The 25,484-nt window shown below is 49.1% G+C and overlaps 1 protein-coding gene across 1 annotated transcript in view; it reads left to right on the top strand.

Moving 5' to 3' along the window:
* Positions 1–25,137, top strand: part of LOC147115441 (nucleotidyltransferase MB21D2) — a 76,078-nt gene extending 50,941 nt beyond the window's left edge. The window contains exon 2 of the mRNA XM_085989421.1: positions 23,335–25,137. Within this exon, the coding sequence (XP_085845547.1) occupies positions 23,335–24,605 (1,271 nt within the window). The 3' untranslated portion in view covers positions 24,606–25,137. The remainder of the gene's footprint in view (positions 1–23,334) is intronic.
* The last annotated feature ends 347 nt before the right edge of the window (positions 25,138–25,484 follow it).

Here is a 25,484-nt window from a genome sequence, read left to right as displayed (position 1 = left end):
GCAGATGAGTTGTAGGATGGCGTCTGGAGATTGGCTGTTGTTGGTGTTGAGTACTGAGGCTGTCGCAGCGATGCCGTCATCGTGGGGGATACTGGTGTAGAGTGCCGAGACGTCCATCGTGGCGAGGAGTGTTCCTGGTTCAACTGGTCCGTGGGTGCTGAGTTTCTGTAAGAAGTCTGTAGTGTCGCGACAGAAGCTGGGGGTTCCCTGTACGATGGGTTTCAGGATGCCCTCGACATATCCAGAGAGGTTCTCACACAGGGTTCCGTTGCCTGATGCGATAGGACGTCCAGGTGTGTTGGCTTTGTGTATCTTTGGGAGGCAGTAGAAGCCTCCCACGCGGGGAGTACGTGGGATGAGAGCATGTAGGATGCTTTGAAGGTCTGGATCGAAGGTTTTGATCAGTCTGTTGAGTTGGCGGGTGTGTTCTTTGGTCGGATCTGCGGGTAACTGTCTGTAGTGTTCCTGGTTGTCCAGTTGTCGGTATACTTCTTTGCAATAGTCTGTTCTGTTCTGTATGACGATGGCACCTCCTTTGTCTGCTGGTTTGATGACGATGTTGCGGTTGGTCTTGAGAGCGTGGATGGCGTTGCGTTGTGCTCGGGTGATATTCTGGACTGTCTTGTGAGTGCGGCTGATGAATCTGGCGTTGATGCATCTCCTGACAGCTTGAGCATACATGTCGAGCTTAGGGCAGCGACCCTCCGGAGGGGTCCAATTTGACTCTTTCTTCTTCGGTTGCTGCACTGCGGATCCCTCTGTCTGCTGTTCCGGATCATTGATCGGGATCTTTATGTAAGAGAAGTCAGGGGCGGAGCCAAGAGCCAAGACCTGGAACCTCCCAGGTTAGTCAGGAAAGAGGAAGTGAAACTATACACAGTGGGGGAGGGTAATATACATGAGTGCAAAACGAATACAGGATCAAGACAAACAGATTTCATTACAGTTACTGTTTTGTCTTTTGTTAGTAATGTAAAAACCTAGCGATAGTCTGGCAAAGATCTAGTTGCGATGGGTTGTGGACCCCCACCTACAGCTGTTGCACACCAGGTACGCCTGCTTGATGCAGGTGCGCCTAACATTAGTCACTTGCTGGACGCAGGTCCCGCCTCCAATTAGGACATCACGGCGGAGGGGACGGCCCTTCAAACTGGCCAAAGAGGGAAAGAAAGAGCTTGCATTTCTACAGTCCGTTTCATCACCTCAGGATGATTACAGCAAATGAAACACTTTTTGAAGTGAAGTCCCTGTTGTAATGATGGAAATGCAACAACCAATTTGCGCACAGCAAGCTCCCACAAATAGCAATGTGACAATGAGCACATCATCTGTTTCAGTGATGTTGATTGAGGGATTTCTCTTTTCTCTCTCTCTTAGGCAGTCCGGAGCCGAGGAGGACTTGCTTTCACATTAAAAATGAGTTCTCAGGTGACTGATGAGTCCAATGCGGGACCTACAGTCTCTGTCACAGGTGGGGCAGACGGTGGTTGAAGGGGCGGGTGGGTGGGGTGCTTGGGTTGACGTGCGCTCCTTGCGCTGCCTGTGCTTGGCTTCCGCTTGCTCCCGGCGAAGAGACTCGAGGTGTTCGGCGCCTTCCCGGATGCTTCTTCTCCACTTTGTGCGGTCTTGGGCCAGGGATTACCAGGTGTCGGTGGGGATGTTGCACTTTTTCCAAGGAGGCTTTGAGGATGTCCTTGAAGCGTTTCCTCTGCCCACCTGGGGCTCTCTTGCCGTGCTGGAGCTCCGAGTAGAGCGCTTGTTTTGGGAGTCTCGTATCGGGCATGCAGACAATGTGACCCGCTCATCAGAGCTGATCGAGCGTGGTCAAAGCTTCGATGCTGGGGATGTTGGCCTGCGCAAGATCACGGACGTTAGTGTGCCTATCCTGCCAATGGATTTGCAAGATCTTGCGGAGGCGGCGTTGATGGTACCACTCCAGTGCTTTGAGGTGCCTGCTGTACACGGTCCATGTCTCTGAGGCATACAGCAGGGCGGGTATCACTGCTGCTCTGTAGACCATGAGCTTAGTGCCGGGTTTGAGGTCCTGGTCTTCAAACACTCTCTTCCTCAGGCGACCGAAGGCCACACTGGCACACTGGAGGCGGTGTTGGACTTTGACGTCTGCCCATCTTGAGGGATATGATTGAGGGATAAATATTGGCCCCAGGACACCGGGGATAACCTCCCTGTTCTTCAAAATAGTGCCACGTGGCCTCGGTTTAACGTCTCATCCGAAAAACTTCTGACAGTGTGGCGCTCCCTCAGCACTGTCCCTCCGACAGTGTGGCGCTCCCTCAGCACTGTCCCTCCGACAGTGTGGCGCTCCCTCAGCACTGTCCCTCCGACAGTGTGGCGCTCCCTCAGCACTGTCCCTCCGACAGTGTGGCGCTCCCTCAGCACTGTCCCTCCGACAGTGTGGCGCTCCCTCAGCACTGTCCCTCCGACAGTGTGGCGCTCCCTCAGCACTGTCCCTCCGACAGTGTGGCGCTCCCTCAGCACTGTCCCTCCGACAGTGTGGCGCTCCCTCAGCACTGTCCCTCCGACAGTGTGGCGCTCCCTCAGCACTGTCCCTCCGACAGTGTGGCGCTCCCTCAGCACTGTCCCTCCGACAGTGTGGCGCTCCCTCAGCACTGTCCCTCCGACAGTGTGGCGCTCCCTCAGCACTGTCCCTCCGACAGTGTGGCGCTCCCTCAGCACTGTCCCTCCGACAGTGTGGCGCTCCCTCAGCACTGTCCCTCCGACAGTGTGGCGCTCCCTCAGCACTGTCCCTCCGACAGTGCGGCGCTCCCTCAGCACCGCCCCTCCGACAGTGCGGCGCTCCCTCAGCACCGCCCCTCTGTCAGTGCGGCGCTCCCTCAGCACCGCCCCTCTGTCAGTGCGGCGCTCCCTCAGTACTGCACTGGGAGTGTCGGCCTAGATTATGTGCTCGAGACCCTGGAGTGGGACTGGAACCCACGACGTTCTGACTCGGGCGACAGAGTGCTACCCACTGAGCCTCAGCTCACATACAAGAGTCTCCAACTGGTGTGGGAAGGCGGGTGCTGCTAAATTGGCCATGTCAGGTGACCAATGGCAGGAGAGTGGGGGCGGGGTGTTCTGAGGCGGGTTGTTGTCATGTGATGAAAAGTCCAGGAAACGTACGGCCAGAATTGGCAACCACACTGCAGTGTCGAGGGAAGTTGAAAGCATTCCCAAGACCTTTTTTGAGTAGGTGTGCGGCTCACCCGGACCCGGACTCTGAGTCTGAGGAGACATCTGTTGCATTCGGAAGTGAATAGGAACTTCCAATAAATCTCGAGTGTGAGGTGAGTCTGATAGAGACGGGACGGGCTCTGTGGTGTTTGGAGGGGCGGATGGTGTTTTATTGCAAGTGTCAGGCATGTATTGATCGCCTGCTGCCCGCTTGAGGATAGGGGATATCGAATGAGAAGGAGCTTCCCTCTGACTGAACTTCACTCAAGCCATTAACGATTGGTGTTGAAATTTGAAGCTCTTTTCTATTCCAGCCCAGCTGTAAGAGACAGGTCTGTAATGTAATGGCATGAAGCTCGGAGATGGGGAGAGAGAGAGAGAGAGAGAGAGAGAGAGAGACGACAGACACGAGGGGAGGCCCACGCCCACTCAGCACCACTCTTCCCAATTTACTGCCCCTGTACACTCCAGCTAAAGGTTAGGAAGACCCAAGCCATCAGCCCCCGCCACCAGCTCTGTTTTCCCCCCAACCCCTGCCCACCCAGCTACGGGTTGAGGCTGAACGTAACTTTGAAAGCTTGGCTCCTGATTGGTCCCTGAGCTAAGCCTCAGACCCCGTATCCTCTTCGTGACAAAGACTTTCACTTTTGAGATGAAGTCCACTGATGTTTTGCCGGTAAATGCAGCAGCCAGTTGCCGCTCGGCGAAGTCTCGCGCAGGGCAAAGGAATGAATGATCAGTTAATGTCCTTTTTTTTGTTGTTGATGGTGTTGGTTAAGGGAGGGATGATGGCGATGAAATTAATGTTGCAAGGTGCTTCACAGAGTCACAACACTGGGTACTGAAAGAGAGTTTAGCAGGGATGACCATAGGAACAGAAGCAGGCCTTTCAGCCCCTGGAGCCGGTTCATAGCATTGTAGAATTAAAAACATTATTTTTTTTAAATTCATTGATGGGATGTGGGCGTCGCTGGCTAGGCCTGCATTTAATGCCCATCCCTAATTGCCCTTGAGAAGATGGTGGTGAGCCGCCGCCTTGAACCGCTGCAGTCCATATGGTGTAGGTACACTCACAATGCTGTTAGGAAGGGAGTTCCAGGATTTAGGAACGGCGATACAGGTCCAAGTCAGGATGGTGTGTGGCTTGGAGGAGAACTTGTAGGTGGTGATGTTCCCATGCGTCTGCTGCCCTTGTCCTTCTAAGTGGTAGAGGTCGCGGGTTTGGAAGGTGCTGTTGAAGGAGCTTTGGTGAGTTGCTGCAGTGCATCTTGTAGATGGTACACACTGCAGCCACAGTGCGCCGGTGGTGGAGGGAGTGGATGTTGAAGGTGGTGGATGGGGTGCCAATCAAGCAGGCTGCTTTATCCTGAATGGTGTCGAGCTTCTTGTGTTGTTGGAGCTGCACTCATCCAGGCAAGTGGAGAGTATTCCATCACACTCCTGACTTGTGCCTTGTAGATGGTGGAAAGGCTTTGGGGAGTCAGGAGGTGAGACACGCGCCGCAGAATTCCCAGCCTCTGGCCTGCTCTTGCAGCTACAGTATTTATACGGCTGGTCCAGTTCAGTTTCTGATCAATGGTAACCCCCAGGATGTTGATATGGAATAGTACCGCACAGAAGGAGGCCATTTGGCCCATCGAGTCTGTGCCGGCTCTTTGGAAGAGCAATCCAGTTAGTCCCACTCCCCCACTCTTTCCCCCACATCCCTGCAATTTTTTCTCCAAGTATTTATCCAATTCCCTTTTTTGAAGGCTACTATTGCTCCACCTATTCCATTAGATCACGACTGATCTGTGCCTCAGATCCATTTACCTGTCTTTGCTTCATATCCCTGGATACCGTTGCCCAACTAAAATCCAACGATCTCGGTCTTGAAAATTTCAATTGACTCCCCCCAACATCCACAGCCTTTTGGGGCAGAGAGTTCCAGATTTCCACTACCCTTTGTGTGATAAAAGTACCTCCTAATTTCACTATTGGTCTCCCCAGCTATTGATTCCCTGCTCTTTTTAAATAATGCTGCGGGACCTTTAACACCCACCTCACAGGGGCACGGGGAGAGAAACCCCTGAGCAAGGTCTTGCCTAAAGGACAGCACCTCCGACAATGCAGCACTCCTTCAGCACTGCCCTGGAGGATCGACTCGAGTCCGAGAGCAGGGCCTGAACCCACAGCCCTCTGACTCGAGGAGTGAAAGTGCAACCCACTGAACGAAAGATTTTTGAACTGAGCATTTTCGAGGGACAACCTGGTTCTATGTTTATTATTTCAAAAGCTCTTGGCCTGTCCAATGTCACCAGTGTCCTGAGAGGAGTTTCCTTTGATGGAATGCACTGCATTTTGTATGTCAGGGTTTAATATTTGACTGGGAGCAGAGTCCAAAGATGAACGAGTGAGTCAGCCCTTATCTGCTGCTATAACTGTACCAGAAACCTTTCCTCTAAATCCACACCTCCTGCTGGTTGATATCCAACCCCATCTGCCGACCTGCTGCCAGGCTGCGCAACTGAATCTGGAACTCTGTGCCTTACTCTGTTTTTCTTGTTTGCTTACTTGTGTTCTCGCTCTCTCTCTCTCTCTCTCTCGCGCCATCGTGTTCTCTCTCTCTCTCGCGCTCTCTCTCTCTCTCTCTCTCTCCCCCTCTCTCTCTCCCCCTCCCCCTCTCTCTCTCTCTCTCTCCCTCTCTCTCTCTCCCTCTCTCTCTCTCTCCCCCTCTCTCTCTCTCCCTCTCTCTCTCTCCCCCCTCTCTCTCTCCCCCTCTCTCTCCCCCCCCTCTCTCTCTCTCCCTCTCTCTCAATTCAATTCAATTCAAATCGCTTTATTGGCATGATAAGGTACATCTTATGTTGCCAAAGCATCGAAAAACATTTATGGTTGAACACATAAGTGCAGATCTATTCATACAGTGTATAAACAGATATATCCCTGAGTGTATAAATATACATTCGTATAATTTGTATATACTCTTTTCTTAGGTTTACTGGTTGTCCCTCTGTTTATGGCAAGCTGTAACATAGTGTGCCGCTAAGGTTACACAGTTTCTCTGTTCCCCTAGTAGGTATGGGAGTTTTTGGTCGTCATTCAAATTTCTGAATTCAGGGCATATTTGTGAGAATTTTTGGTAGAAATTCTCCCTGATGCCCTGATATTTTCCACAAGCTGTGAAAGTGCATCTCTGTCTCCACCACTCCCTGACTGCAGTGAGAGCATATCCTGTCCTCTCTTGGCAGCCGGGTCTGTCTGTGTCTGCCTTTTTCGATGGCCAGGCTATGTTCACTAAGTCTGTACCTTGTCGAGGTTTTTCTCAGTTTGCTATCCTTTACCATGGTCAGGTATTCAACCATGTTGTATTGTCTGTTTAGGGCCAAGTAGCAATTGAGTTTGTTTTGGGTTTTTGTTGTTTCTGCCCAATATGACAGGTATTTTTCCTTTTGTTTCGTGACAATTGTGTTGGGTCGAATTCTCTGTGCTACGATGTCACTGTCCTGGGGCTGGTTATTGTTAGTAGTGTTAGTGGTTGCTTCACTGAGTCCCAGGACTAGTTGACTGAGGGTATTCTTCTTTATGGTCCTCTCTTGGCATTTCAAGGCTTCATAATGATAGCAGTGGGGGTTGCTCATTTTAGGTGTTTCCAAAATTTGGTGGCTCTTTTTTGGATAGTGATTATTAGTGGATATTGGCCTAGTTCTGCCCTGCATGCATTGTTTACGGTTTTCCTTTGAGTCCGGAGGATATTTCTACAGAATTCTGCATGTAGGATCTCAATTGGGTGTTTGTCCCATTTTGCAAATTCTTGTTGTGTTAGCGGTTCCCACACCTCACTGCCATAGAGTGCAATTGGTTCAATTACTGATTTAAAAATTTTGAGCCAAATGCTAATTGGGATTTCTATTTGGATTGATCTTTTTATGGCATAGAAAGCCCTTCTAGCTTTCTCTTTCAATTCATTCACAGCCAGGTGAAAATTTCCCGTAGAGCTGATTTTTATGCCCAAGTATGTGTAGTTAGTGGTTTGTTCGATTTTAGTTGTTCCTAGTGTGAAATTTATTCTGGGTCCCTGATGTCTGGATCTTTGCTGGAACACAAGGACTTTGGTTTTTTGGGGGTTTATTGTCAGGGCCCAGGTCTGGCAGAACGACTCCAGCAGATCCAGGTTCTGCTGTAGACCCTCCTTAGTTGGTGACAGTAGAACCAGGTCATCTGCATAGAGGAGGAATTTAACCTTGGATTCATATAGGGTGAGGCCGGGTGCTGTAGATTGTTCAAGTAGTTTTGCCAACTCATTTATGTAAATATTGAAGAGTGTCGGTGAGATGGGTGAGCCCTGCGTCACACCACGCCCCTGTGGGAAGTATTTTGTTTGTTTGTCTCCAATTTTAACTGCACATTTATTGTTTGTATACATTGATTTAATTACATCATATGTTTTTCCCCCTACACCACTTTCAATAAGTTTCAAGAATAGACCGTCGTGCCAGATGGAGTCGAAAGCTCTCTCTCTCTCTCTCTCTCTCTCTCTCTCTCTCTCTCTCTCGCGCACGCCATCGTGTCCTCTCTCCCTCTCTCGCGCCATCGTGTTCATTCTCTCTCTCTCTGTCTCTCTCTCTCTCTCTCGCGCCGTGTTCATTCTCTCTCTCTCTCTCTCTCTCTCTGTCTCTCTCTCTCGCGCCATCGTGTTCTCTCTCTCTCTCTCTCTCACACACACACACACACACACACACACACACACACACACACACACACACACTCTCTCACTCTCTCACTCTCTCACTCTCTCACTCTCTCTCTCTCTCGCGCCATTGTGTTCATCCTCCCTCCCCTCCCTCTCCCTCATTCCAAACAAACGCAAGCCCTCTGATAAAGTGTTGCAGTAAATTCTGAGTTGATCAGATGGGTCCGCCTGTTAGTGGTCTTCGCTCTCTGGAAACCTTTGCCCCTCCTCAGAGTCCTGCTGCCAATGGAAGGCTGCTTCTTCTCTCTGGGCTGCTGATAGCTGTGTTGTTGGGCCTTGGCAGCTTTGACTTCAGTATTCATGGTTGTCCTTTTATTCTCCCACCCATGTTTGTAATCCGGAATTGCGTTCACCTTCAGGAAGGCGCTGACCTCCTCGTAGCTGGTATAATGTGACCTGACACTTTCAGCAGGTTGAGTCATGATGTCTGGTCCCACAGGCCAGGTGCTAGCTTCGTAGAGTGCCTCCTGATATTCCCATTGATGCTGTAAACCATATCACAAGTCGAAAATGAGAGGATAGAATTCCCTTCTACATCCGCAATATTGATCCATAAAACTATATTGAGTCAGGTGCCCTTCAAGAGATGCAGCATGGGTCGAGGAACATAGGAACAGCTAGACGTAGAAAGACCGAGGTCCATCGAGTTCGCCTACTACCATTCTGATAGTCGCATGATACAATGATAATGGAGTTGTTGACTAATTGTAGCAATCATGGAATCACAGAAACTTACAGCACAGAAGAAACATAGAAGATAGGAGCAGGAGTAGGCCATTCGGCCCCTCGAGCCTGCTCCGCCATTCAATGAGATCATGGCTGATCATCCAAATTCAGTACCCTGTCCCTGCTTTCTCCCCATATCCCTTGATCCCCTTAGCCTTAAGAAATATATCTAACTCCTTCTTGAATATATTTAATGTATTGGCCTCATCAGCCTTCTGTGGTAGAGAATTCCACAGGTTCACCACTCTGAGTGAAGAAATTCCTCCTCATCTCAGTCCTAAATGGCTTACCCCTTATCCTTAGACTGTGACCCCTGGTTCTGGACTCCCCGGCCATCGGGAACATCCTTCCTGCATCTAGTCTGTCTAGTCCTGTTAGAATTTTATAAGTTTCAACAATGAGATCCCCTCTCATTCTTCTAAGCTCTAGCGAATACAAGCCCAATCAACCCAATCTCTCCTCATACGTCATTCCTGCCATCCCAGGTATCAGAAGGGGGCCATTCGGCCCGTCGTGCCTGTGCCGGCTCTTTGAAAGAGCAGTTGTGCTCAGTCCCACACCCCCGCTTTTTGTCCGTAACCCTGTGAGTTCCTCATCCTCAAGAACCCATCCAACTCCCTTTTAAAAAATTATCAAAAAAATCTCATCACTTAGTCTACAACAGACCCAGATGGGAGGCGAGGAAAACCCCCAGTGGTGGAGAGCTTTGGGAACCACAGGCCCAAAGTCACCTTTGTGAATGTTTTCCACAGAGTAGGTGATGAGTAGAATATGTTTCTTCATTATACAGACACTTGGCTCTGTGGTTACAATACTCATGCAGCAACAACAACCTGCATTTATGTAGCACCTTGAATGTAGTAAAACATCCCAAGCTGCTTCACAGGAGCGATTTATAAAACTAACATCAGACACCGAGCCACGTGAGATATTCGGACAGGTGAGCTAAGGCCTGGTCAAAGAGCTCGGTTTTATGGAGCATCTTAAAGGATGCATCTTCAAACAGACCGATGACATGTAGTTACACTGCAAGCGCAGTGGGACAGGGGCTTATCACACTTGAACTTACAGCTATATCCAAAATCAAGAGCTTGCATTTATATAGCACACTTTATTAAAAAAAAAATAAAAAAAAATTGTTCTTGAGATGAGAGAGACGTCCACCTCTAACATCGCCCGTCTCAGCCCATCAGTAACACCGCCCGTCTCAGCTCCTCAGTAACATCGCCCGTCTCAGCCCATCAGTAACATCGCCCGTCTCAGCCCATCAGTAACTCCGCCCGTCTCAGCTCATCAGTAACTCCGCCCGTCTCAGCCCATCAGTAACATCGCCCGTCTCAGCTCATCAGTAACATCGCCCGTCTCAGCCCATCAGTAACATCGCCCGTCTCAGCCCATCAGTAACTCCGCCCGTCTCAGCTCATCAGTAACATCGCCCGTCTCAGCCCATCAGTAACATCGCCCGTCTCAGCCCATCAGTAACATCGCCCGTCTCAGCCCCTTCCTCAGTTCATCTGCTGCTCAAACCCTCATCCATGCCTTTGTTATCTCTAGATTCAACTATTCCAACACTCTCCTTCCAGCCTTTCAGCTCATCCAAAGCTCCACTGCCCCGTGTCCAAACTCACACCGAGTCCCGGTCACCCATCACCCCCTGTGCTCACTGCCCCGTGTCCTAACTCACACCCAGTCCCGTTCACCCATCACCACCTGTGCTCACTGCCCCGTGTCCTAACTCGCACCCAGTCCCGTTCACCCATCACCACCTGTGCTCACTGCCCCGTGTCTAACTCACACCCAGTCCCGGTCACCCATCACCCCCTGTGCTCACTGCCCCGTGTCCTAACTCACACCCAGTCCCGTTCACCCATCACCCCCTGTGCTCACTGCCCCGTGTCCTAACTCACACCCAGTCCCGTTCACCCATCACCCCCTGTGCTCACTGACCTGCACTGGCTCCCGGTCCGGCAACGACTTGTTTTTAAAATTCTCATCCTTATTTTCAAATCCCTCCGTGGCCTCGCCCCCCCCTCCTTCTCTCTGTAACCTCCTCCAGTCCTACAAGCCTCCGAGATCTCTGTGCTCCTCCAATTCTGGCCTCTTGCGCATCCCCCGATTTCCATCGCTCCACCATTGGCGGCCGTGCCTTCAGCTGCCTGGGCCCTAAGCTCTGGAATTCCCTCCCTAAACCGCCACACGTCTCTACCTCTCTGCTTCTTAAAAACTTCTTTTTTGACCAAGGTTTTGGTCACGCGTCCTAATATCTCTTATGTGGCTCGGTGTCTATGTTTGTTAATGTTTCTGTGCAGCGCCGTGGGACATTTTACTGTGTTAAAGGCGCTATATCAATGCAAGTTGTTGTTGGTGTAACTGACCAAACCTGAGATCTTCCAGGCCCGCATGTAGCTCGTGGCGCTCACCAGAGGATCTCGGCCTTCGGGGCAGTTCTAGTTATGCACCTTTGACCAGCAAAGGGCCAACGGGAGATGTGCGTTTCACACAGTTGAGCACCTGTGGCGTACACCTCCTACTGTTCTACTACGTTGAAGGCGCTATATAAATGCAAGTTGTTGTTTGAGCGGCCTTGGTGTGTGGTGACAGGTGGGAGTCCTCAGTTCAGCGGCTGACTATGTCTTCATGTTTCTTCACCGTGTCCGCACCATTAACTAGAGAGTCTCTGCCCACTGCGGGATTCCTCTCTGCGTGCAAGTAATTGGTCCCTCGGATACTCCTGTGGACACGAACCTTTTTTTAATGAAAAGCACATTCCCTTTCAAGGCAGCCATTTGATTCTTGCAATAAAAATGCTTTATTCACCTTTTTTATTTATCTTCTAGTTGGTGGGTTCAATTTTCATCCGCAGTTGTTTTTTTCCCCAGGAGGCGCTGACTCGTGGTGTAAGGTCTCATTCCCAGGCTGCCCTCTAGTGCACTCCCAACTGCTGTTCCACCCAAGGCATCCGCTGTGGCTCAGTGGGTAGCTCTCTGTCTCTCTCTGTCTCTCTCTGTCTCTCTCTCCTGTCTGTCTCTCCTGTCTCTCTCTCTCTCTCTCTCTCTCTGCCTGTGTCTCTCTCTCTCTCTCTCTGTGTCTCTCTCTCTCAATTTCAATTCAATTTCAATTAAAATGCTTTATTGGCATGAAAGTTTACAGAGAACCATATTGCCAAAGCTTACATAGCAAAAAGGTACAGTTTTCCAACATTCTGTAGGTGTCAATCGATTTGACATTTGTTGGGTACATACAATATTACTTTTAAACAATATTAATTTTAAACAGTCTTTGTACTTCATTTGGTACGTTCAATATTAATTTTAAACAGTCTTAATTTTAAACAGTCCTCAGGTTGTGACATGTTGTTACATATTTGGCCCCAAGGTATGGTCTGTCTCCTTCTCCTAGGACTAATCTCAATTTTGACAGATCATCCAATTCCTTGAAATCTGGGGTTGTTTGGCTTAGCTTGTTGAATAATATGTTTCTTGATGTGTTGAATTTTTCGCATTTTAGGAGGAAATGCATTTCTGTTTCAACCTCGCCAGCCAGACATTGATCGCATATTCTATTCTCTCTAGGCTGCCAGGATTTCTTGTATCTGCCTTTTTCAATTTCCAGTTGGTGGTCGCTTAGTCTGTACCTGGTGAGGGTCTGTCTCTGTTTTGTGTCTCTGATGGTCGTGAGGTAGTCTGCCAGTTTATATTCTCTTTTTAGGGCCCGGTAACATTCTAATCTGCTTTGGCTTTCGGTTATTTTGTTCCAATGTTCCAGGTAGGTTTCTTTGCATTTTTTAATGATTTGGTTCACTCGGATTGGTGTTTGGACGGCTGTGTTGGTCTGGGGCTGGTCAGGGTCCGGCTGAGTACTTAGTTTCCGTAGCAGCTGACTCAGGGGACTCTTTTCTGGGTTTAGCTCTTGGGTCTGAAAGGCTTTGAAATGAAGGGTGTCTGGGGAGCTAGATTTGAGGTGATTTAGGAAGTTTAGTGCTCGTTTTTGGATGTTTATTATCAGTGGGTATCTGCCTAGTTCGGCTCTGCATGCATTTGTTGGCGTTTTTCTTTGGGTGCGAAGGATGCTTCGGCAGAATTCTGCATGTAGGGCTTCTATTGTATGTTTTTCCCATTTAGTGTAGCTTTGGTGATTTAGCGGGCCCCATACTTCACTACCGTACAGTGCAATGGGCAGGATTATGCTGTCAAATATTTTGAGCCAGATTTTGATTGGGATTTGGATGTTGTAGAATTTTCTTTTTATTGCATATAGGGCTCTTCGGGCTTTTTCTTTTAGTGCATTCACTGCTATGCTGAAGCTCCCTGATGCTGTAATAGTTAGACCAAGGTAGGTGTAGCTCATAGTGTGTCCTATAGTGATATCACTGAGGGTAAACTGGTATTTGTTTTCCTGACATCTGGGCCTTTTTTGAAAAATCATGATGTTGGTTTTCTTTAGATTTACTGTTAGAGCCCAATTTTGGCAGTATTTGTCGAGTAGGTCTAGTTGTTGCTGTAATCCCTGTTCTGTGGGAGACAGCAGAACCAGGTCGTCCGCATAGAACAGGGATTTCACTTCTCCATCCAGGAGACGGAGACCTGGTGACTCGCTTTGCTCCAGCATGTCTGCTAATTCATTTATGTATATGTTGAACAGGGTCGGGCTCAAATTGCAGCCCTGCCGGACGCCTCTTCTCTGGGTGAAGAAATCGGTGCGTTTGTCTCCAATTTTGACCCCGCATTTGTTTTTCAGATACATTGATTTAATAAGGTCATAGACTTTGCCCCCTATTCCACATTGAAGAAGTTTATAATAGAGCCCTTCGTGCCATATAGAGTCAAAGGCTTTCTTGAAGTCGATGAAACAGGCGAATATTTTCCCATTTTTTGTTTGGTGTATATGTTTTTCAATGAGGGTGTGAAGGGTATAGATATGGTCGGCGGTGCGGTGTTTTGGAAGAAAGCCTATTTGGTTTTTTCTGAGGATATTATGTTTGTTAAGAAAATCAAGTAATCTACTATTTAGAATACTGCAGAATAACTTCCCTAGACAACTGTTGACACAGATGCCGCGGTAGTTATTTGGGTCTGATTTGTTTCCGCTTTTATATATGGGGGAGATTAGTCCTTGGCACCAGATATCGGGAAAACAGCCTGAACGTAATATGATGTTGAATAATTTGAGTACCGCACCCTGCATCTCCATATTGCTGAACTTGAGCATTTCATTTTTGATGTTGTCTGGGCCACAGGCTTTCTTTAGGTGGAGAGATTTTGTTTTTGTGGCCATTTCTTTCCATGTGATTGGGGAGTCTAGAGGGTTTTGGTTGTCTTTGATTGTTGCTTCTAATGTGTGGAGTTTTTCTGTGACCTGATGTTGACTTGGGTTTGTTTCGTTTATTGGGATGTCTTTGTAGAGGTTTTCAAAATGTGTTCTCCAGATGTCGCCATCTTGGATTGGTAATGCTTGCAATTGTGTTGTACTCAGGTTATTCCTCTCTCTCTCTCTCTCTCTCTCTCTGTGTCTCTCTCTCTCTCTCTCTCTCTCTCTCTCTCTCTCTGTCTGTGTGTCTCTCTCTCTCTCTCTCTCTCTCTCTCTCTCTGTCTGTGTCTCTCTCTCTCTCTCTCTCTCTCTCTCTGTGTGTCTCTCTCTCTCTCAATTCAATTCAATTCAATTCAATTCAATTCAAATGCTTTATTGGCATGAAAGTTTACAGGGAACCATATTGCCAAAGCTTACATAACAAAAAGTACAGTTTTCCAACATTCTGTAGGTGTCAAACAACTTTGACCTTCGTTGGGTACATACAATATTACTTTAAACAATATTAATTTAAACAGTCTTTGTACATCATTGAGTACATTCAGTATTAATTTTAAACAGTCCTCAGGTTGTGACATGTTGTCTCTCTCTCCCTCTCTCTCCCCTCTGATCAGAAGGTCGTGCGTCCGAGTCCCACTCCAGAGACTTGAGCACCTAATCCAGGCCGACAATCCCAGTGCAGTGCTGAGGGAATGCTGCACTGTCGGTGGTCCCGTCCTTCAGATAAGACGTCAAACCGAGGCTCCGTCTGCTCTCTTGGGTGGAGGTAAAAGATCCCACAGCCACTATTTCCCTGGCCAAGGTTTATCCCCCAACCAACATCACTTTAAAAAAAAAAAAACCCAGATGTTCTGGTTGTGATCATTTGATAGCTGCTTATGGGAGCTTGCTGTGCACATAATGGCTGTCATGTTTCCTACATTACAACATTAACTACAATTCAAAAGTACTTAACTGGCTGTAAAGCGTTTTGGGATGTGAAAGGTGCTGCCAGTTTCTCCTTATTTACCTTCTCTACTCTAATGAGAACAATTTCTTGTCTCTCTCCCTCTGGTGCATTCGGAAGGGCAGAAGACTAGGAAAGGAAGCAGACTGATGCGAAACATTTATCCAAAGTACCTTGCTGCAAAACACTGAAAGCTGTCGGCTAAACACACAGGAGTTTACAGATTGAGTGCCAATGGGCAATGATACAAATGTTGGTGGGAATTAACCTGGCCACTTCCGCAGCACAAACATCTCTCTGCATGGACCTTCGATAAATGTGTCGGCCAAATCTTTAGGCGATGTCTCTGGCAGATGGAGCTGTTTCTCAGAACAAACTCACTTGGCCTTCACCCCAGTTTGTTTTCTCTCTCTGTGCTTCCTGCGTCAACCAGTAGCTGCCAAGTCTCTGCTAACTGGAGTGATGCCCATACCTTGCCCAGATTGGGTACAAAATGAATAATTGGAACTGCTATTCTATGTTTGTCTCCATTCTAGCCACAATTCTTTCCTCTCTCCTTCTGAAGACATAAGCCTGGATTTTCAATAATTAATAAAAACAGGATGAAAGGTCATCGTGTGGCGGTTCCACCGGGTGTCCCTTACACATATAATGTATATAATTCACTTTAACCTAACTGTACGTGTATTACTTACCTGTTTGGGCCATTGCCCTTTTAACTTACCTGTGGGGGCCGTTGCCCCTTTAAGACGCGCCCTTGCGCGCTGACGTCACGCATTGCGTGACGTACGCTCGACAGCCGCCGGCACAGCCCGGCCTACCGCGACTTCGGCCGCATCGGCCGGCAGACATGAGCGATGCGATCCCCCGCGGCAAGCGCCGGCTCAGCTCGGCCTCCAGCTCCTGCTACCGCGGTCGCGACTTCGGCCTCAACGGCCAGCCTCTGCACCGGGTGAACGCGCCGACATATCGGCGCGGGTCACGTGACCGCCCCAAGCGCGGGCCAACGCGCTAGCGTCAGGACGCGGTCACATGACATCCGAAGAGCAGGAAAACACGACTAAGCGCGATGACATCATCACGTTCTCCCGAGGACTATGGACTCAGTCCTCGCGGAGTCCCCGTCGGGGTAAGACCTATCTCGCATTGCTCCTGTATAAAGCCAGCTTACCTGTAGTATTTCGTCAGTTCCAGTTAATAAACAACTTAATGATTATTCATCTGAACTCGAACGAAATTATTTAGTAGGCATTCGTCCCGAGAGGTCAACACGAATACCTACAATTGACCTGAACCGTTAACTCTGTTTCTCTCTCTCTCTCCACAGAGGCTGCCTGACCCGCTGAGTATTCCCAGCAATTTTTCTTTTTATTTCAGATTTCCAACATCCACAGTATTTTGCTTTTGTATTAGCCTGGATTTTCAGTTTATTATCATTTTACTGCTGTCTGTAAATCATTTATAGGGAATTACATAGAATGTACAGCACAGAAACAGGCCATTCGGCCCAACTGGACCGTGATGGTGTTTATGCTCCACACGAGCCTCCTCCCACCCTTCCTCATCTCACCCCCATCAGCATAACCTTCTATTACTTTCTCCCTCGTGTGTTTTATCCAGCCTCCCCTTAAATGTATCTGTGCTCTTCGCCTCAACCACTCCCTGTGGTAGCGAGTTCCACATTCTCATTCTCACCACTCTCTGGGTAAAGAAGTTTCTCCTGAATTCCCTATTGGATTTATTAGTGACTATCTTATATTTATGGCCCCTGGTTTTGGACTCCCCCCCCCCCCCCCCCCCCCCCCCCCCCCCAAAAACAAGTGAAAACAACATTTAAATTAAAATAAACAGTTTGTCGCTGACACTAAAATGTGCAGATCCAAAAATCCGGATACAAGTCCCTTGCTGGAATATCTGTCCACAGTTGCCACCAGACCTCTGGTATCTCGATTGAAGGAGATGTTCTTCATGCTTCAGCTCCAGTGCAAGGCTCTGTTGAGTTAGAGGTTGAGTTTGGGACACTACGATTGGTCTTGGTGCTCCCAGGCTAGTGAGGAGGAAAAATCCTGATGGCAATCGAATGACCCCTTGAGTGCATGCCTATCACTGTGTTGGCCATGGCTCAGTGGGCAGCACTCACGCCTCCGTGTCCGAAGGTCGTGAGTTCAAGTCCCACTCCCGAGCCTTGAGCATGTAATCCAGGCTGACACTCCCAGTGCCAGTACAGAGGGAGTGCTGCACCGTCGGAGGTGGTGCCGTCTTTCAGATGAGACGTTAAATCGACATTCTGTTTGCCCTCTCAATGGACGTAAAAGATCCCATTGCCATTATTTTGAAGAAGAGCAGGGGAGTTCTCCCCGGTGTCCTGGGCCAATATTTATCCCTCAACCAACATCACTAATCACAGATCATCTGGTTGGCTATGAAGTGCTTTGGGACATCCAGAAGGCACAAGTGCAAACATTTTTAAAGATTTCCTTCCTCCCTCCTTGTCTTCGTCCCTGCTTTACTTTTCTTCCCAGCCCAGCTCAAGGACAATTCAAGGACATCCATGTTAATTGTAACCAACTTCATCGACACCCTGGGTGAAGTTGGCTAAATCAACTGAGACCAGGGAAGGGATATTAAGGGGAACAGATGGGGTAGAGAGAGAGAAACTATTTCCACTAGCTGGGGATTCGAGGTCTAGGGGGCATAGTCTAAAAATTAGAACCAGACCTTTCAGGAGTGAAATTAGGAAACACTTCTACACACAAAGGGTGGTAGAAGTTTGGAACTCTCTTTCGCAAATGGCAATTGATGCTGGGTCAATTGTTAATTTTAAATCGGAGATTGATAGCTTTTTGTTAACCAGGGGGATTAAGGGATATGGGCCAAAGGCGGGTATGAGGAGTTAGGTCGCAGATCAGCCATGATCTCATTGAATGGCGGAACAGGCTCGAGGGGCTCAATAGCCTACTCCTGTTCCTGTGTCCCTACAATATTGAACCTCCCCAGGCTGCCTAACTCAATAACACGCTGTACATTAACCCACTGACACCTCAGTTTTCACCACATCTGGTCAGATAGTTGTGACCTTTAAACAGAATCATAGAATGATACAGCACAGGAGACCATCGAGCCTGTGCCGGCTCTTTGAAAGAGCGCTCCAATAATCCCACTCCCCCGTTCTTTCCCCACAGCCCTGCAAATTTCTCCCTTTCAAGTACTGTATTTATCCAATTCCCTTTTTGAAAGTTGCTACTGAATCTGCTTCCACCGCCCTTTCAGGCAGTGCATTCCCGATCACAACTCGCTGCATGAAAACAATTCTCCTGATCTCCCCTCTGGTTCTTTTGCCAATGACCTTAAATCTGTCTCCTCTGGTCGCCAACCCTCCTGCCAGCAGTAACAGTTTCTCCCGATTTACTCCATCAAAACCCCTCCCAATTTTGGACGACTCTATTAAATCTCCTCTTAACCTTCTCTGCTCCAAGGAGAACAATCCCAGCTTCTCTAGTCTCTCATCCAAAAGTGCGCAATATGGATAACGAACGTCTTTTGTTTCGTGCCAGTGAATAGCGAGGGAGAGAAAAAGCTTGGATAATTAAGGTAGAATGATTTTTCTTTTAAGATTGCATCAGGCCCTCGGAGGCAGTGTACCCGCAGTTGCAAGGCTGTTCTTTGGTGACGTGCGGAATAATACGATCAGAACTGAGGAAGGTGAAATATACACTGACGTCACGGTGACATGTTATTGTGTAGGACAGAGTGACCTAGGTGGCTATTGGATAATTTATCTCCTCCAGTGATGTAAGTGATGCTGACTTCAGGGAATTGCTTGTAACACCTGGAAGGGCGAAGGGCAGAGTAACATTAACATAATCTTTCATGTGTTGGGTGGAACAGAGCGAGAGAGAGAGAGTCGCGCACCATAGATGTACTGCAAGTCCCAAGGTGAAATTTCTGCTGAGCAGAGTAACGTGGTGGCAAAGTTTGACTTTTATAATAAGAGTATATACCTTTTAAAAGCACCACAGTTGTAAAATTTAACAGTCGTGGGTTCAAGTCCCACTCCAGAGACAGAATCCAGGCTGGCGCTCCCAGTGCAGTACTGAGGGAGCGCTGCACTGGCGGAGGTGCCGTCTTTCAGATGAGACGTTAAACCGAGGCACCGTCTGTCCTCCCAGGTGGACGTAAAAGATCCCACCCGGTAAGAGCTCGAGGAACAGCACCTCATCTTCCGGTTAGGCACTTTACAGCCTTCCGGACTCAATATCGAGTTCAACAATTTCAGATCATAACCTCGGCCCCTGTTATATTTTTATATTTTTTATCCACACCTTTGGTTTGTTCCTTTTCCCTTTTTTTTCTCTCTCCCACACGGCAGCTGTCTCTCACTCTGCCAGCGCATTTCACACTTCATCTCGAGCCATTGTCTGTTTCTTTACCTGTCCTATTACCATCTCGTCTCACCTTGAATATCTCTTAATGTCTCTTCTTTCATCCCCTCCCCCATTTCCCAGCCCCCAAACTGCCTTTTAATCTGTTTCATTTCCTGCCTTTTTTTCTCAGTTCTGACGAAGGGTTTCGACCTGAAACATTGACTCTGTTTCTCTCTCCACGGATGTTGCCTGGCCTGCTGAGTTTTTCCAGCGTTTTCTGTTGTTATTTCGGATTTCCAGCCTCCGCAGTATTTTGCTAATGTAAAAGGCCCCACGGCCACTATTTTGAAGAAGAGTGGGGGGGGGGGGGCGGCAGGGTGGGTCCTGGAGCCAATATTTATCTCTCAACCAACATCACTAAAACAGATTATCTGGTCGTCATCACATTGCGGTTTGTGGGATCTTGCTGTGCGCAAATTGGCTGCCGCGTTTCTTACATTACAACAGTGACTCCACTTCAAAAGTACTTCAATGGCTGTAAAGCGCTTTGGGATGTTCTGCGGTCGTGACAGGCGCTGTAGAAATGCAGGTCTTTTCTCTTTTTCTTAAGCCAAGAATGGCCAGCTTTTTTCAAGATTGTGGAACTTCTTACCAACGTTCCCTCTAAGTTGCGGGGCCGTGCGCGGGACCGGCTTTTCCGATGTGAAATTTCATGCGGGGGCCACGCACCCAATAAAATATTAGAGGGAAGCATTGCTCCTTATCCCTCTCCATCTTCCCTTTGTCCTAACATCTGCAGGCTGCTGAAGCTTGAGCTTGGTGGTGCCCTACCATAACTCACTTCTTGCCTTCCCTTGTATTCTATCCCACTTGCTGTGTGTCCTGCCCCATGGACCTTGGCAGCTAGGCTTTCGATAAGGTCCTGCATAAGAGATTAGCGTGTAAAGTTAAGTCACATGGGATTGGGGGCAAGGTATTGACTTGGATAGAGAACTGGTTGGCAGACAGAAAGCAAAGAGGTGGAATAAACGGGTCTTTTTCCGAGTGGCAGGCAGTGACTAGTGGGGTACCGCAGGGATCGGTTCTTGGACCCCAGCTATTCACAATATATGTTAATGATCTAGACAAGGGAACTAGATGTAATATCTCCAAATTTGCAGACGACACAAAGCTGGGTGGGTGTGTATGCTGTGAGGAGGATGCCGAGAAACTCCAGTATAATTTGGACAGGTTGGGTGATTGGGCAAAAGCATAGCAGATGCAATATAACGTGGATAAATGTGAGGTTATCCACTTTGGTGGCAAAAACAGGAAGGCAGATTATTATCTGAATGGCAATAGATTGGGAGAAGGGGAAGTGCAACGAGACCTGGGTGTCCTTGTGCACCAGTCGCTGAAGGTAAGCATGCAGGTGCAGCAGGCGGTTAAGAAGGCAAATGGCATGTTGGCCTTCGTAGAGAGAGGGTTTGAGTACAGGAACAAGGATGTCTTGCTGCAGTTATACAGGGCCTTGGTGAGACCACATCTTGAGTACTGTGTGCAGTTTTGGTTGCCTTATCTGAGGAAGGATGTTCTTGCCATGGAAGGAGTTCAGTGAAGATTCACCAGGCTGATACCTGGGATGGCAGGAATGATGTATGAGGAGAGATTGGGCCGATTGGGCTTGTGCTCGCTGGAGTTTAGAAGAATGAGAGGGGATCTCATTGAAACTTATAAAATTCTGACAGGACTGGACAGACTAGATGCAGGAAGGATGTTCCCGATGGTCGGGGAGTCCAGAACCAGGGGTCACAGTCTAAGGATAAGGGGTAGGCCATTTAGGACAGAAATGAGGAGGAATTTCTTCACCCAGAGAGTGGTGAACCTGTGGAATTCTGTACTACAGAAGGCAGTAGAGGCCAATACATTAAATATATTCAAGAAGGAGTTGGATATATTTCTTAAGGCTAAAGGGATCAAGGGGTATGGGGAGAAAGCAGGGACTGGGTACTGAATTTGGATGATCAGCCATGTTCGCATTGAATGGCAGCGCAGGCTCGAGGGGCCGAATGGCCTACTCCTGCTCCTATCTTCTGTGTTTCTATGTATGTTTCTATGACTGAGGTTTCTCAATTCTATTAAAAAAAAACTAATGGAAGGCCACTGAATTTATTTTGCATGCAAGTCAATAATTTGTTTTGTCCTTTTACCAATGCAGTCCTGTGGATAGGTGGGACAGATGGACAATATTTGTTTTCTATCCCAGGAAAAAGCTCCCTTTGTAGCAGCTCACAAGCTCGCTGGCATCTGCAGAGACTTCACTCCCTGGGGGAAGAAAGTCTAAATGTGAGGGTTGCAGGGACGGGTCACTTCCACAGTTGTAACCACTCAGTCTCGGAGCCGGTCTGCAGGGGCAAGAGGCAGCGTAGCTTGCTCTATATAATCCGTAGTGATCCCCATCATTGTTCGCGCTCGCTGAGATGTTTGCTAAACCTACCAGATAGACCAAGAGGTGGTGGATCTGGTCCGAACACTGCAGCAAGCCCACAATATCAGTTACATTCTTGTGCTCTCGCTCTGCCTGTCTGGGTGGCTCTCTTGCTATGTCTCTGCCTGTCTGGCTGGCTCTCTTGCTATATCTCTGCCTGCCTGGCTGGATTTCTTGCTATGTCTCTGCCTGTCTGGCTGGCTCTCTCGGTCAGTCTGTCTGACTGTCTATCTCTTGGTCTCATATATGCTTGTTCATTATTCATGCTCTCTCTATCATACTTGTCCATGGGCTGTGCTCCTTCTCACTCCCTCTCCCGCTCGCTCCCTCTCGCTCTCTCAGTACTGCACTGGGAATGTCATCCTGGATTTTGTGCTCAAGTCTCTGGAGTGGGACTCAAATCCACGACCTGCTGACTCAGAGGCTCCAAGCACTAATCATACAGCCCTATAAAATAGCCTGGTGCAGGACGGTTATGCAACTGTTATTGGGAGGGCAGGAACGAGTCACAAGGTTGATCACGAGCACCAGAGGACTGAGTCGTGAGGGAAGACTGGAGGTACTTGGATGGAATAAGGGAACCTTATAAAGATGTATAAGGTATTAAATAGTATCGACAGATTGAAGTTGTTTCAAGGACTGATTAACACAAGAATACTTCAGCTCCAAATTCGAATCCGGCCTCGGGTGACTGCCTGTGTGGAGTTTGCACATTCTCCCCGTGTTTGCGTGGGTTTCCTCCGGGTGCTCCGGTTTCCTCCCACAGTCCAAAGATGTGCGGGTTAGGTTGATTGGCTATGATAAATTGACCCTTAGTGTTAGGGGGATTAAATACGTGGGGTTACGGGGATAGGGTGGGATATGTGTCGGTGCAGGCTCGATGGGCCGAAATGGCCTCTATCTGCATTGTGGGGTTTCTGCGATTCTGTGAAATAGCCATTAATCCAGCTCCCTCACCCTGTCACTCAGTAACTCCTCCCCCCAGCACCGTGTCTTACTGACTGTATCTCTACTGATAATCCAGCTCTTTCACACTGTCGCTCAATAACCGCTCCAGCGCCCTGTGTCACTGACTCTATCTCTACTGATGTTAATCCAACAATAGCAACATGCATTTGTATAGCGCCTTTAACATAGTGAAACATACCAAGGTGCTTCACAGGAGCGTTATCAAACAAAAATATGACACCGATTCACATAAGGAAATAGAAGGACAGGTGACCAAAAGCTTGGTCAAAGAGGCAGGTTTTAAAAAGCATCTTAACGGAGAGATGCAGAGAGGCTTAGGGAGGGAATTCCAGAGCTTAGGGCCCAGGCAGCTGAAGGCACGGCCGCCAATGGTGGAGCGATGGAAATCGGGGATGCGCAAGAGGCCAGAATTAGAGGAGCGCAGAGGTCGCGGAAGGCTGTAGGGCCAGAGAACAGCACCAAGGAGCGATGGGGAGCTGGGAGATCAACATCACCTAGCCTCCCATCTCTGCTAAAATGTTATCGGTCCGGCAGGATGGAGGCAGCTCAGATTGAAAAGAAGCGAGTTATTCGGATTTTACTATTTCTCTTTCTGAGCTCATTTTGTCTTTTTTGTTTGTGTTTTGATCAGGCATGGTGCAAAAGTTGGACCAAAAGCTCCCAGTTGCCAACGAGTATCTCCTGCTGTCCGGTGGTGTTCGCGAAGGCGTGGTGGACATGGACCTCGAGGAGCTCAGCATCTATGTGCGGGGAACGGATTATGACATGGACTTCACTCTTCTGGTCCCGGCCCTCAAGCTCCACGATCGCAACCAGCCGGTCACCCTGGACATGCGGCACTCCGCCCTCTGCCACTCTTGGCTGAGCCTCCGGCTCTTCGATGAAGGGACCATCAACAAGTGGAAGGACTGCTGCACCATCGTGGACCACCTCAACGGAGGCACCAACTACTTCTTCTCCCCGACCCGGGTGGCAGACTGGTTTTACGAATCCATCACGGTGGTGCTCTCGGAGATTCAGAAGAAGCCGCAGCGGGGGATGCCCAAAGTCGAGAAGGTGGAGAAGAACGGCACGGTGATCTCCGTCATCCTGGCCGTGGGCTCCAGCCGCATGCTCTATGACATCATCCCCGTGGTCTCCTTCAAAGGCTGGCCGGCCGTCGCGCAGAGCTGGCTGATGGAGAACCACTTCTGGGATGGCAAGATCACGGAGGAGGAAGTCATCAGCGGTTTCTACCTGGTCCCGGCCTCTTCTCTTCAAGGCAAGAGGGAAAACGAGTGGCGGTTGTCCTTTGCCCGGAGTGAGGTCCAGCTGAAGAAATGCATATCCGGCAGCCTCATGCATGCCTACCAAGCTTGCAAGGCTGTGATCATGAAACTCTTGTCCAGACCCAAAGCCATCAGTCCCTATCACTTGCGAAGCATGATGCTCTGGGCTTGTGACCGACTCCCGGCCACTTTTTTGGCCCAGGAGGAATACGCGGCCGACTTCCTGCTCGGTTTGATAGATGACCTCCAGCACTGCCTGGTGAACCGGTCCTGCCCCAACTACTTCATCCCGCAGTGCAACATGTTCGAGCACCTCTCCGATGAGACGGCCGTGCTCCACGCCCGCAAGCTGTCCTCGGTCCGCTCCGACCCCGCCGAGCACCTGCGGACCGCCATCGAGCACGTCAAAGCCGCCAACCGGCTGACCCACGACCTCCACCGGAGGGGCAGCAGCTCTGGCACTCCTTCTCCGTCCTCGGACAGCGGCTCGGGGGACAGCCGGCAGCAGGACGACCGGCTGGCCAAGAAACTGCAGCAGCTGGTGACCGAGAATCCGGGGAAGTCCATCTCCGTCTTCATCAACCCCGACGATGTCACGAGGCCCCACTTTAGAATAGACGACAAGTTCTTCTGAGACGACAGCGTGGATGGGAGGGGGGGGAACGGAGTGCATCATATGTCCTGTCCCAACGCACCTCTGGCCCTCTAAAAGGACCAAAACACTTAAGTAGTGCTATTTAAAGCAGAGTAACTAATATGTACGAATCGAATCTGGTACCACATCCGTGTGCCGCGGGGCAAATTGAAGATCAAGTCTGAGAAGATTGGACGTGTTTTAGATGCAACCTTTAACAATAACGGTTTTCAATTTCCTGATTTCCTTGAGAGGTTGGAGGTTCTTCCGTCAGAATGTTTTTTTTATATATAAATGTAATTTCCCTCCTCCCCCACCCCCGCTTGCCAGGCGAGCACTCCAAGGCGAGTGACGGAACCCTCACGCCGGATGAGAGAGCGCGAAGGCTGTGGCGCTTTAAAGGCCAGGGAAAGTCTCGACGCGCTGCAGGCTGGGAATGTGGCAGGGCTCGGGGGTGGGGAGGAGAAAGCCGGGCCGCGGTTTCAGTCGGAAGGCCGAGGGTGGCGGCGGGGTTTGTTTATGGTATTGAAATTCCGCGGGTTTTCCAAAAAGGGGGGGGGGGGGGGGGGGGGGGAGGGGAACGGGTTTTGGAAATATTTTGAAAATTGCGAGGTTAGGGCGATTTAAGTTACTTCGCTGGTCATCTCCGCCAAGCTTGGTTTTGGCATCTCCCGGTGAACCGCCCTCGCGTTAACTTGTGGCGGTGACATCTTTCCGCCGAACCAGGTAGGCGTTGGGATGGCAGCTCGTCCTGTGCTGCTCGACCCTGTGTGTAGCCGTTTAGTAACTTGTGCAAATAGAGACCCAGAGAGGGCCAGCATTCAATCGCTGGTCCTGTGCTGAGCGCGCTGATCTTGGCTGGAATGATGAAAGTTGGCC

The sequence above is a fragment of the Somniosus microcephalus genome, chromosome 6, assembly GCF_052327205.1.
Source record: "Somniosus microcephalus isolate GS21.2 chromosome 6, FLI_Smic_1.0, whole genome shotgun sequence".
Taxonomy (NCBI): domain Eukaryota; kingdom Metazoa; phylum Chordata; class Chondrichthyes; order Squaliformes; family Somniosidae; genus Somniosus; species Somniosus microcephalus.
The sequence above is the reverse complement of the archived record's forward strand: the minus strand, read 5'-3'. Positions and strand labels throughout refer to the sequence as shown.